We start from the raw sequence: 13,706 nt of genomic DNA, 5'->3' as shown, positions 1-13,706 counted from the left end.
GTGATTAATTCTTGAGCCACCTGCTCCATGCAACGAGATTCCGATTCCTCTCACCTGCAGGGATTCAAATTTATTAAACAATTATATTAATCTTGACGTCCACCACTTTGCTTTCCGTTGTGGAAAGCCAAGTCTTTCCACTAACCCCAGACTATATATCGTGGCAGTATATTGCTGGCAAACAAAGAGAGGAAGTGGGAAAAAAACATATGGAATGATTTCCTGTTAAGGAGCCTTTGCTCCTGGTCAATCCACGTATTCCCCCCCCCCCCCGATTATATTGGATTTACATGGTTAATAGAAGATATCAAGGCAGACAAGGTCAACAGGTCTTCCTTCCCCTTAATCTGGCACAAAGGAGTAAAATTCAGGATGATATTTATACAGCTTAGCAGTATTGATCCACCGAGCGGATAGATTCCAAATTGCATATAAATAAAAGCTGCATATTTTTTCCCCCCATCTGATAAAAATGTCTCTCTCTGGAGCAAAGCTCCAGAATTACACAAGACAGAAAAATGCCTTCCAAAATGCTGAGGGCCTAAATGGTCTCTTCTAGTTCTATTCTGATTGATTGATAGTCTTGCAAGGGTGTGTGTGTGTGTGTGTGTGTGTGTGTGGTGTGTTAAATGGCATTTTTAACTACACAGTGCCACCCAGTGAATCAGGTCTGGAACTGAATAGTTAGGGGAAAAACAACACCTAAATGGACCTTCTGCATTAACACCCACATCCAGGGGGACCAAAATATCGTAAAACAGAGAGGATGACCAGGCAAAATGGTTTATAAAACACACACACACACACACACACACACACACACACACACACACACACACACACACAAATTGGAAGGAAGGCAAAGCAAAGTTGCAATAGAGAGGAATGAAGATGCTTAAAATTGAGCTAGGTGTAAAAAAAAAAAAAAGGATAGTTCCTCAAATGTAAGAAAAATGCCAACTCCTGCATATTCTAATAGGTTGAAGAAATGCACAAGGATGAGTGAAATGTGTTTGTAACATCTATACTTTATTTAAAAGATTGAAATGAGGCTTCCAGGCAAGGGACATAATCACAATTATTCTGATCAAATCTTCATCTTGAACGGCCACAACACTCAGGGGTGACTTTCAGTCTGAAACGAAGCTTTGATAAGTACATGTAGAAATATAATCTTGAGGGGGTCCTTGGTGCTCTCTGAGCTTGGTTGTTTTCCTGCAGACATTTCATTGCCCAACTAGGTAACATCATCAGTTCTAGTAGGGAGTGTGGTTTGCTGTCTGTTTCCATTCTAGTGGCCTGCCCTATTCAATGTTGGTGGGAACGGCCTTAGAGATTGGCTGTTAATTTGTTTGGCAGTTCAGAAATTGGGTTATTGTTTACTTCTTGATTATTAGTCTGATGTTAACCCTGGTGTTAATTTCTGCTCATCTAGACACTGATTGCTCGTGAAGAGGTGCTTAAATCTTTGTGTTCCCTTTTTTGGCAAAATAAATCCTCATTGAGTTATGGAATACAAGATTCAGCAGAAGTATTTGAAGGTCAGAATGGAACTAGAAGGGGCCTTGGAGGTCTTCTAGTCCAGCCCCCTGCTCAAGCAGGAGATCTTCTACAATTTCAGATAGGTGGCTGTCCAATCTCTTCTTAAAAACCTCCAGTGATGGAGCACCCACAACTTCTGGTGGCAAGCCGTTCCACTGGTTAATTGTCCTCACTGTTAGGAAGTTTCTCCTTAATTCCAGGTTGCTTCTCCCTTTGATTAATTTCCATCCGTTGTTTCTTGTCTGGCCTTCTGGTGCTTTGGACAATAGTTTGACCCCCTTGTCCTTGTAGGAACCCCTTAAATACTGGAACACTGCTATCATGACACCCCCAGTCCCTCTCTTCTCTAGACTAGCCATACCCAAACCCTGCAACTTTTTGTTGCAAACAGTTTAAAAGTTTGTAGCTTGGAAACTATAAGTGTTGCTAGGATTTTTCTACGAATAAGGAAAGTGAATCGGGCTCCATCAATAGTTCTCACGGTTTAAGACTACTTGTAGCTCAATGTTGGAAAACGGAACGTCTGCCCACTATAGAAGAATGGTCACTTAAAGTCTCAAATTTAGCAGAAATGGCCAAGATTTCCACTTATGTGAAGGATTATTCACAAGAAAGATATATTTCGGTTTGGAGAAGATGGATAGATTATATTGAGAGTAAATATGGGACTAAAAAATTTCACTTGGTTTTTGAGTAAATTTTAGAGTATTAATGTAGTTTATATGTTATAATAGGTTACTTATTTTTATTTATAATTATTAATATGGTGTTATAATGATTGTGTTTGATATTAGTACATTTGTTTAAAAGAGAGTTAAAGGACGTTACAGATTTGTTAATCTAATAGTTGATTAATGTTAGATAGAGTATGATTACTGTATTGTTAACCCTGCGATTGGCTCTGGGAAGTGGGGGGGGGGAGGGNGGAGGGGAAGGGTGGGTTCTGGGGAGGGGGGGAATTATATCGTAAAACCTTTATAAAATTTTCAATAAAAAAAAAATAGTTCTCACGGTTTAGGATATAGTTTTTAGCTTTGAATAGATATGAAGCCAATCTGGGTCCCAAAATTTTCTCCATCTCGAACGTGCGAGAAGAACTTGTCGGGATAACACGATGTACAAAGAGTAATGTTTTGTTCTGGGTCTGTGATGGAGTCGTCCTGAATGTTCACCGGTAGGACCCCTCCAGCTTCTAGGAGAAGTCTGTTGCGAGGGAAGACAAAAAGAGACAATGTTATGTTGTAGTTATTAAATCATCGCAAAAAAACGAAAAAAAATTACTATGAAATAGCAACTAGTCATTTCCCAACCGGGGAAAGGGGATGATCAACATTTCCAGCAAGAATTGTTGTTGGAAAACTTTATTGTGTTTATCTATAATAATAATAATAATAATAATAATAATAATAATAATAATAATAATAATAATAATAATAATAATAATAATAATAATAATAATAATAATAGTTGGAAGGGACCTTGGAGGTCATCGAGTCCAAACCCCTGCCCGGGCAGGAAACCCTACACCATTTTGGACAAATGGTTGTCCAGTCTCTTCTTAAAAACTTCCAGTGTTGGAGCATTCACCGCTTCTGGAGGCAGGTTGTTCCACTGATTAATTGTTTTAACTGTCAGGAAGTTTCTCCTTAGTTCTAGGTTGCTTCTCTCCTTGGTTAGTTTCCATCCGTTGCTTCTTGTCCTGCCTTCAGGCGCTTTGGAGAATAGCTTGACTCCCTCTTCTTTGGGGCAGCCCCTGAGATATTGGAAGACTGCTATCCTGTCCCCCCTCGTCCTTCTCTTCGTTAAACTAGACATACCCAATTCCAGCAACCGTTCCATATATGCTTTAGCCTCCAGTCCCCTGATCATCTTTGTTGCTCTTCTCTGCACTCTTTCTAGAGTCTCAGCATCTTTTTTACATCGTGGTGACCAAAACTGGATGCAGTATTCCAAGTGTGGCCTTACCAAGGCCTTGTAAAGTGGTATTAACACTTCACCTGATCTTGAGTCTATCCCTCTGTTAATGCAGCCCAGCACTGTGTTGGCTTTTTTGGCAGCTGCAGCACACGGCTGGCTCCTATTTAAGGGATTGTCCACTAGGACTCTTGAGATCCCTCTCACAGTTACTACTATTGAGCAAGGTACCCCCTATACTATACCTGTATATTTGGTATATAAATATCTTTGATATTTAGAACCTTCAAAGTGATCAAGCTTATCAGAAGTTCCCAATTCCTAACATCTCAGCTTTCTAAAGTTATATTAACAGCAGAATAAGGCGACTTGCATATTAAAAAAAATAGGTAAAAATCATAAACAGGGGCATGGAGGATTCAGGTATTAATTAATGTAATTAATGTTATTTTATAGGACAGCAATCTTCCAATGTTTAAGGGGCTGTCACAGAGAGGAAGGGGGCAACCTATTCTTCAAAGCACCCGAAGGCAGGACAAGAAGCAACGGATAGAAACTGATCAAGGAGAGAAGCAACCTGGAACTAAGGAGAAACTTCCTGACAGGGAGAACAATTAACCAGTGGAACTACCTGCCTCCAGAAGCGGTGAATGCTCCAACACTGGAAGTTTCTAAGAAGAGACTGGACAGCCATTTGTCTGAAATGGTATAGGGTTTCCTGTCTGAGCAGGGGATTGGACTTGATGACCTCCAAGGTCCCTTCCAACTTTATTATTATTATTATTAGGTCTAGTTTAATGAAGAGAAGGACGAGGGGGGACAGGATAGCAGCCTTCCAGTATCTCAGGGGCTGCCCCAAAGAAGAGGTAGTCAAGCTATTCTCCAAAGCGCCTGAAGGCAGGACAAGAAGCAACGGGTGGAAACTAATTCAAGGAGAGAAGCAACCTGGAACTAAGGAGAAACTTCCTGACAGTGAGAACAATTAACCAGTGGAACAGCTGGCCACCAGAAGTGGTGAATGCTCCAACTCTGGAAGTCTTCAAGAAGAGACTGGACAGCCATTTCTCCGAAATGGTACAGGGTTTCCTGCCTGAGCAGGGGGTTGGACTAGAAGACCTCCAAGGTCCCTCCCAACTCTGTTATTCCATTATTCTAAAGGGTCCTCAAGGCCAAGCTTACCGTGTTGCTCTCCGGATATCGACGTACGGATTGGGTGACTCAAAACATCTCACGCAGGTCGGATCAATCTTGTAAAAGTCTCTTGCCGATTCCTTGGGTAACGTAAAGCAACAGGGCCCAACAGACGGTCCAAGAACTACGAGGATATCCTTTACCTTACAACCGTATTCCGTTACCATAGCAGTAACTACAGCCATAGAAACCCCGAGCAGGGTGCCTTGCCAGCCTGAAACACAGACCAAAATAATAAGGCAACTTGGGCGTTTAGGGATTTAAATGCAAGAATACGCAAAAATGACTCTGCAAATCCTACACTGCACCCTGTGGGAATGTGCAAGGGTAGTCTCTGCAGTTACAACTGTTGTAGGGCTCCCACGGTCACGTGATCAAAACTCTCTTGTCTAAAATTCACGGCCTATATTTGTGACCGTGGCTATGTCCCAGGATCATACGATCTCCATTTGCAACCTTCATCGCCACTTTTCGGCAAGCAAGATCAATTTGTTTTTAAAGAAAAACAAAGCAACCAGAACGGGATCCCTCGGAATCCCCCAGGTGCTTTCCTGTGTGCCCCCAGGTAGACAGAAAAAAAAACCCGACGACAACTGTTGTGCTTCTATTCTAGCCCCTTTCCAGTGAACTCTTTTAAACTGCTCAAGGTGACTCAGCCTTTCCAAATCCAGAGAACAGAACGTGCTCACCATCCCCTGACTTCCCCAAGACAAAGAACGAGGAAGTAGTGGCAAAAAAAACGCTGCAGGGGTCAGTAATCAATCTTGGCACCCTGGCAACAAAAGACGCAGAGGGCAGCACAATCTTCCTTGTGCAAGTCAACATTTTTTGGCAAGCCACAATCACCTGAAGTCAGCAGAGCCCGGAAGGAGCAAGCAAGCAGTCTATACACATTGCTGACGTGTTTATTTTCACTTCTTCAAATCTTCTTTTTCTCCTCCTCCTCCTCCTCCTCCTCCTCCTCCTCCTCCTCCTCCTCCTCCTCCTTCTTCTTCTTCTTCTTCTTCTTCTCCTCCCCCTCCTCCTCCTCCTTCTTCCATTCTGCCTAACAATTTCTCACAATTATTTTTAAGACAGCGATGAAACCTGGCTACAAAATGGAGAGGACTTCACGTTTGGGCTGTCGTCCAGCCTGCAGGATTTTCAAATCCTTCTTTTGCGGCAAACCGCGTAATGTCTGAGAAAGGATGTCGTATGGCAGTGATTCTCAACCTGCGGGTCGACCATTTCACGGGGGTCGCCAAGCAAGGCTGTCCGCCATTTTTTTTGTCTGCCATTTTTTTTGTCCGCCATTTTTTCCCCCTTTTCCGGCGGGTACCTTACCCCCCTTGGGCTGGGCCAGCTGGTGGTCGGCCTGCTCCGTCTCTGCCGCTTGCCAGCTACGCCTCGGCCGGCGCAGGGGGCGGAACCACGCATGCGCGGCGCTCTCGGGCAGGGAAAGTCCTCGACTTACGACCGGTTGGGTAGTCCTCGACTTACGACTGGTTTAGTCCTCAACTTACGACCGGTTTAGTCCTCAACTTACGACCGGTTTAGTCCTCGACTTACGACCAGTTGGGGTCGCGGCATTAAAAAGGTTGAGAACCACTGTCGTACGGGAATTCTCCGTCCTCCGTTCTCACAGTTGCCCCAAAGGTGCTTTTTTCCAAAAGGCAACTGGACTTTCTTGTGTTTTTTTTCCCCTTTGAAGATGTTTCGCTTTTCATCCAAGAAGCTTCTTCGGTTCTGAAGGAAGTTTTTCAGAAACTTTCAAAGAAAAAAACAAAACAAAACTCGAGAAAGTCCAGTTGGAAAAAAGCACCTTCGGATCTGAGAAAGGGTGACTTCAATCCAGCAAATAGCTGACTGAAACAAATACAGGTAACCTTTGACCTACAAGACTTCATTTAGTGACCGTTCAAACTTACAACGGCATTTAGTGGCCGTTCAAACTTACAACAGCTCTGAACAAAGCGACGTAGGGCCGTTTTTCACACTTACGACTGTTGCTGTATCCTGTTTGAAATTCAGAGGCTTGGCAACTGACATGTACTTGTGACTGTTGCAGTGTCCCCTTTTGCAACCTCCTAACCAGCAAAGTCAATGGGGAATCCAGATTCACTAAACAACCGTGTTACTAACTGAAAAAAAAATATGCAATGATTCGCTAACAACCGGGGGCACAGAAAAGCCGTAAAATGGGACAAACTCAGTTAACAAATATTTTCCTTAGCCACAAAAAAAAAAAAAAAAAAAATCCGGGCTCCCTTGTGGATGTAACTGGAGGACTCCTTGTACACTGTGGCAAAGATGCACGACGCAGAATTGTGCCTCAAGGACGGAGGAGACTCGCAGCCTGCTTGAATTGGATAGATATGGAAAGCTGGACCAGGCATGCAACCTTTGACCTCTACAAAGCCACAGGTGTTGGGTTACCTGAATGGGCAGCTCCACAAACTTTTCTGACCGGGTCAGCAAACAGAAGAGGAATGCAGTCTGCTCCGGGGGCTGCGACGGTCACTCCTCTTTGGTCAGTTACGATTCCGTCGTAGCTCTTGGGTTGGGGTCTTCCCATCACCCAGACGTCATTGGCGTGGTTGACCTGCTCACAAACGAACAAGTAGGGCCGCGTGAAAAACTGGATTAGGACCCTTCTTTGGCTCCATCCGTTTCCTTTAGGACTTCCTAAACCAGGGGTAGGCAACCTGGGCTCTTTGATGACTGGTGGACTTCAACTCCCAGAATTCCTGAGCCAGCCATGCTGAAGGGAAAGGGAGAGGTTTCCAAGCTGAGCCATGCTGGCTCAGGAATTCTGGGAGTTGAAGTCCACAAGTCATGAGGGGGCCATCGTTCCCCCATGCTGGCTGAGGAATTCTGGGAGTTGAAGTCCTCGAGTCATGAAGGGGCCATAGTTCCTCCATGCTGGCTGAGGAATTCTGGGAGTTGAAGTCCACCAGTCATGAAGGGGCCATAGTTCCCCCATGCTGGCTCAGGAATTCTGGGAGTTGAAGTCCACGAATCATAAAGCGGCCTAGGTTTAGGCCAGGGGTAGGCAACCTTGGCTCTTTTATGACTGGTGGACTTCAACTCCCAGAATTCCTGAGCCAGCATGGGGGAACTATGGCCCCCTCATGACTGGTGGACTTCAACTCCCAGAATTCCTGGGCCAGAATGGGGGAACTATGGCCCCCTCATGACTGGTGGACTTCAACTCCCAGAATTCCTGAGCCAGCCATGCTGAGGGGAAAGGGAAAGGTTTCCAAGCTGAGCCATGCTGGCTCAGGAATTCTGGGAGTTGAAGTCCACGAGTCATAAAACAGCCAAGGTTGCCTACCCCTCTCCTAGACCAATAACCCCAGAGTCATTCCATCATTCGGGCAATTTAAATCACAGTAAACCGGTTGAGGGGAATTGTGAACATCTGGGTGCTTTCTCTGTTTGTTTCCTTGCAGACGTTTCATGACCCAATTAAGTAACATCATCAGCGCTAGAAGAGAGTGGGGTTTACTGTCTGTTTATATGCACTTGTTTCTAGCGCTGATGATATTCCCTCGGTGGGTAATGAAACGTCTGCAAGAAAACCACCCAGCTCAGAGAGCACCAAGGACCTCACACTTCTCTTCCTCCTCCTCCTCCTCCTCCTCCTCCTCCTCCTCCTCCTCCTCCTCCTCCTCTCCACAATCCCCCCTCCCTTCTAGCATTGAAGAGGTTACCTAGTTGGGTCATGAAACGTCTGCAAGAAAACCACCCAGCTCAGAGAGCACCAAGGACCCCACAGTTCAACCCAAGAAGAAATCTTCTTAGCTACTCCGAGTCTCACCTTCATGCTGTGATACATATCCGGGTTGAATCCAGCAGCCTGGGACAATCTTCGAAGGTTTTCTTTAACCACGGCCGGTGGATCCCGCCGTTTAGAACTGCTAAAGAGATTTAAAGAGCTCATCGTTGGTACATACGAGATGCCTCCTGTTCTTGTTGTGAATCCATGCAGGAAAACATGTTCTAAAAAAAGTTTTAAAACACAAAAGGAAAAAAAAAAGCACTTATATTCAGAGCGTAAGCATAACTTTCCTTATGTTTTTAAGATGCATTTTAAAAAAAACAAAAAACCTCAATCTGGTTAAAAAATTCCAGCAAACAGACTCCAGTTCAAAAATTGCTCTCTTGTTTATTCAGAACTTATTATTTTCTGAAGGGTTACAAAAGATATTAAAAAACAGTTTATTCACGATGTCTTTGGGCTCGTTTTCTTACTTACTTTTTTCACACGCTGCTTAAAATAAAACGGGACCTGACACAATAGCAACATCCGAAATTCCTAAATTACCGATATTACTAGACAAGTATTGAAAGCTCCCAAATCTACATTTAATACTGTTTAATATTATTTAGAAAGGATTATATAGATAGTAGCAGGAAACCACACGAAACTAGCAAATTAACAGCCTTTAACGTTTTAAATAATGTTAAATTTGTGTTCTGTGATCTTACAGTGCACTTAGTTAAACAACAACAAAAAAAAACCTACCCTCCAAGGATATTTAGTAAGGAATGTATTTTTAAACCTTTGAATGTTAGAAATCTAATATTTCTGAGGAAATCAGTATTATTTGGGCTTGTTCTACCATGGCACCCTTTTGGTTTACTACGGATTAATATCCAGTTGTCTACAGTAATATTAATTAATATTAAATTATCAATCTGCTTTTGTGAAGAGATATTTGGCCTAAAGACACGAATGCATCACCGAATTAAACACAACTATATAGAATATTTGGAATCTATGCAAGCCCGAAGACTTTTGGATTTACTGCGAGCTAAAAAGTTTACTGAAAGCATCTGATTTGGAACTGTGAATTGAAGTCAGATGCTCACTTTCTACAAATGAACCAGCTTACTTATTATCCATGCTGTGGAAAATCCGATCAATATTTCTCACAATTTAGATGATCTGGCAGGTTAAGAATGGATTTTTTTTTTGTTGCGGTTTCACATACATCTATTTCAATATTTATTTATTTTCTGTTACGTTCTTTTTTTTTTTCTTTTTACCTCTGTTCATTTGTGCTTATCTGGTTTGTTTTTCTTATTTGCTTCCTGCGTTTCATTTTTGTTCCTATATCAAAAGCTATTTTAAAAACGACGACAACGCTAAAAGTTAATACACTAGTCCTTGACTTAGGGACGCAACTGAGAATCAACCTTTCCCGTTACTCAGCAAGATAATGGTTAAGCGAGCTCGGTCCCGTTTTACGACCTTTCTTCCTACAGTTGCTAAATGAATCACTGAGGTTGTCAAGTTGGCTAGACAAAGCCGTTAAGCGAAAGTCGTAAAAGGGGATCCCGGGGACCCCAGGACGCTGCGACTGTCTGTCGTAAATAACGTGCTACCTTGGGTGCTTTGAGTTATTCGTCCGAATCATAAAGGCGGGAATACTGAATAAATAAATATTTCCCAGGTTACCTGGGATCAGTGAAGATTTGAGGATCGTGAGGTTTCCTTTCAAGCTGGGAAGGCGTTCCAAAAACTGGTTTATTTCCTTCGGGATCATCCTCTCCGCCTCGGGATCTAAGCGCGGTCGGATTTTGCTCCGTGATTCCAAGGACTTCTTCAAGCGCTGTTCTTTGACGCTCAGGGGAAGCTCTATCAACTCAAACTGATAAAATCCGGTGAAGAGCTGGTCAATATGCTTCCTCACTAAGGATTTTCTCTGTCCGGACAACAGGAGGACGATCTTTTCCTCACCCTTTTCGTCCAGCTTCTGCTTCATGGTGTATAAGGCCTCAACATACGTTTCGGCAGCCGCCACGTCCCCTACCTTTTTTAAGGTTGCCTCAAGGTCCTTATCATTCTTTTCACAGTCGGAGGTCCGGCAGCACATGAAATACCCCTTGGACTCTTTGAGACCTTTCTTAGGCATGACTTTGGCTATATCGAATACTAATATAGTGAACTCTGAAGTGGAAACGTCTGGCCCTAAGTGCCACAGATCAATCAAGATGGCCGTCTTCGGAATGGGTGGCCCAGATGCAGAGGGACCAGCCATCCTTTTGTTGTGGTTTATTTTTTAAATAAAGGGCAGCCCTTTTATTTTAGAAAGCCTTGCTTGAGTTGTAGTTGTTTCTTTTCTTGGTTTTGCTCTTGACTTTTCCTTTGGGAAGCAGCTTCAACGTATAACACTGTTATTATTATTTTTAATTCCCGTGAACCTCTTTCAGATTTCTCCTTTTTCAGGCTTTCTTTCTTTTTCTTTCTTTCTTTCTTTCTTTCTTTCTTTCTTTCTTTCTTTCTTTCTTTCTTTCTTTCTTTCTCTTTCTTGCTTTCTCTCTCTCTCTTTTTCTTTTCTTTCTCTTTCTATCTTTTTCTTCTTTCTTTCTTTCTCTATCTATCTATCTATCTCTTTTTCTTTTCTTTCTTTTTCTTTCTCTTTTTCTTTCTCTATCTATCTATCTATCTATCTATCTATCTATCTATCTATCTATATCTTCTTTCTTTTTCTTTCTTTCTTGCTTTCTCTTTTTCTTTTCTTTCTTTCTTGCTTTCTCTTTTTCTTTTCTTTCTTTCTTTCTATCTTTTTCTTCTTTCTTTATCTATCTATCTATCTATCTATCTATCTATCTATCTATCTATCTATCTATCTATTATCTATCTATCTTTTCTTTCTTTCTTTCTTTCTTTCTTTCTTTCTTTCTTTCTTTCTTTCTTTCTTTCTTTCTTTCTTTCTTTCTTTCTTTCTTTCTTTCGAAACTATGGACCAAGGTTGTATATTTCAGAAAGCAGTGAAAGGTCAACCTTTGGAGAGAGAGAAAAATGAAAGGTGAAAAGCTGAATTTGGCCTTTTGCTAGAACAAAAGAAGAGGGCAATCGTGATCAAAGCGGAGAAGCAAACACAATCAAGGGTCATTTTCTAAATGGAAACCACTAAATGATCTGGCAAAACAAAACTGTAAAAGAAAAAAAAAACCCACATACAGGTGATATACAGGCAGTCCTTGGCTTATGTCCCCAATTGGTTATTGTTCCAGATTGGATCTCTCTTTAATGTCCTTCCACCCATTACTTCTGCATGCAAACAAAAAAAATATCTTAATGCAAAATTCAAACCCTGAGATTCAAGCTCGTTTACTCACAGTTGCCGAAAACCGTGGTAGAAACCACAGAGAAGCACTTCTCTGAAGAAGTAACTCTTGGTTTAAAGATTTTACACTAGACCAACAATTATTTTGAGGAAGGCAATTTGAGGAATGACTCACATGTATGCACGCACACACGCCCCAAGTTTACAATGCGTAAGTAATATGCAAAACCTGTTTGATAAGAAGTGAAAGTTAGATAAAACGCGTGCATGGAAATATGGCGGAATTAGAAGGGGTGATTGCACTGGTTACTATTGCTTGGATTCCAGACTTTTGAAAAATGGTGCAACTTGGATATATTAAGTGATGACACTCCTCACCCCTACAACGTAGCCGTTAGCTGACTATCCTGATGGGGATGATGGGAGCTAAAATCTAACAGCTCTGAAGTCCACACCTGGAACACAGCATCCAGTTTTGGTCACCATGTTACAAAAAAGATGTTGAGACTTTGAAAAGAGTGCAGAAAAGAGCAACAAAGATGATTAAAGGCCTGGAGACTAAAACCTACGAAGAAGGGCTGCAGGAGTTGGGGATGGCTGGTCTAGTGAAAAAAAGTTTAGTTTAATGAAGAGAAGGACGAGGGGGGACATGATAGCAGTCTTCCAATATCTCAGGGGCTGCCCCAAAGAAGAGGGAGTCAAGCTATTCTCCAAAGCACCTGAAGCAGGACAAGAAACAACGGATGGAAACTAATCAAGGAGAGAAGCAACCTGGAATCAAGGAGAAACTTCCTAACAGTGAGGACAATTAACCAGTGGAACGACTTGCCTCCAGAAGCAGTGAATGCTCCAACACTGGAAGCCTTTAAGAAGAGACTGGACAGCCATTTGTCTGAAATGGTATAGGGTTTCCTGCCTGAGCAGGGGGTTGGACTAGATGACCTCCAAGGTCCCTTCCAACTTTATTATTATTATTATTATTATTATTATTATTATTATTGACTAGGGGTGACGTGATAGCAGCATTCCAATATTTGAGGGGCTGCCCCAAAGAAAAGGGGGCTCAACCTATCTTCCAAAGCACCAGAAGGCAGGACAAGAAGCAACGGATGGAAACTCATCAAGGAGAGAAGCAACCTAGAACTAAGGAGAAACTTCCTGACAGTGAGAACAACTAACCAGTGGAACAACCTGCCTCCAGAAGCGGTGAATGCTCCAACACTGGAGGTTTTTAAGAAGATGCTGGACAGCCATTTGTCTGAAATGGTATAGCAGGGGACTGGACTAGATGTTCTCTAAGGTCCCTTCCAACTTTGTTATTCTGTCATTCTTTATTTTCACTCAATGACCAGCACAACACACTGGCCTGAACGGAGAAGAAAAAGATCCTGTCAGCCATTTGTGTGTTCGTGTTTGTGTCTCTATCTCGGTCAGCTGAATTCAGAGGAATTGCTGATTTTGCAGCCAGAAAAACAAAGGATCTCGTGAAAAGCTGACAGATTCAAGTTTCCGCCTTCGTCCACTTCCTCCTTAAGAGCCCGCTCTTGCAACTCAAGCAGCCTTTGCATGCCATTCAAGACAGGAGGGGCCCTGGCGCTTTCTGAACTTGGTTCTGTCCTTGCAGACGTTGCGCACGGATGATGTTACCTAGCTGGGTCCTGAAACGTCTGCAAGAACACTCAGCTCAGAGAGCACCCAGAACCCCACACTCCTCTTCCTTCTCCTCTCTGCAAATCACATCCTCCTCTAGCACTGATGATGTTACCTAGCTGGGTCCTGAAAACGTCTGCAAGAAAACCACAGAGAAGATCAAGGACCCCACAGTTCTCCTCCTCCTCTTCCTCCTCCTCTCTGCACACCCCCTCCCTTCTAGCACTGATGATGTTCCCTAGTTGGGTCATGAAACGTCTGCAAGAAAACCCCCAAGTGCAGAGAGCACCAAGGACCCCACAGTCTTTTTTTCCCTCCTCCTCCTCCTCCTCCTCCTCCTCCTCCTCCTCC

The 13,706-nt window shown here is 42.8% G+C and overlaps 1 protein-coding gene across 1 annotated transcript; it reads right to left on the bottom strand.

Moving 5' to 3' along the window:
• Window positions 1-2,559: 2,559 nt before the first annotated feature.
• On the bottom strand, window positions 2,560-10,812 carry LACC1 (laccase domain containing 1). Its single transcript, XM_015811084.1, has 5 exons — window positions 10,091-10,812; window positions 8,447-8,628; window positions 7,063-7,228; window positions 4,636-4,861; window positions 2,560-2,745 (listed from the first exon to the last, which is right to left on the bottom strand). The coding sequence occupies exons 1-5, from the start codon at window positions 10,671-10,673 to the stop codon at window positions 2,571-2,573; spliced, it is 1,332 nt and encodes a 443-aa protein (XP_015666570.1). The 5' UTR covers window positions 10,674-10,812; the 3' UTR covers window positions 2,560-2,570.
• Between the last annotated feature and the right edge of the window lie 2,894 nt (window positions 10,813-13,706).

This window comes from Protobothrops mucrosquamatus, unplaced genomic scaffold (assembly GCF_001527695.2).
Source record: "Protobothrops mucrosquamatus isolate PMUCROS unplaced genomic scaffold, P.Mucros_1.0 scaffold28, whole genome shotgun sequence".
Lineage (NCBI taxonomy): Eukaryota > Metazoa > Chordata > Lepidosauria > Squamata > Viperidae > Protobothrops > Protobothrops mucrosquamatus.
This window is presented reverse-complemented; position numbering and strand designations above follow the sequence as displayed.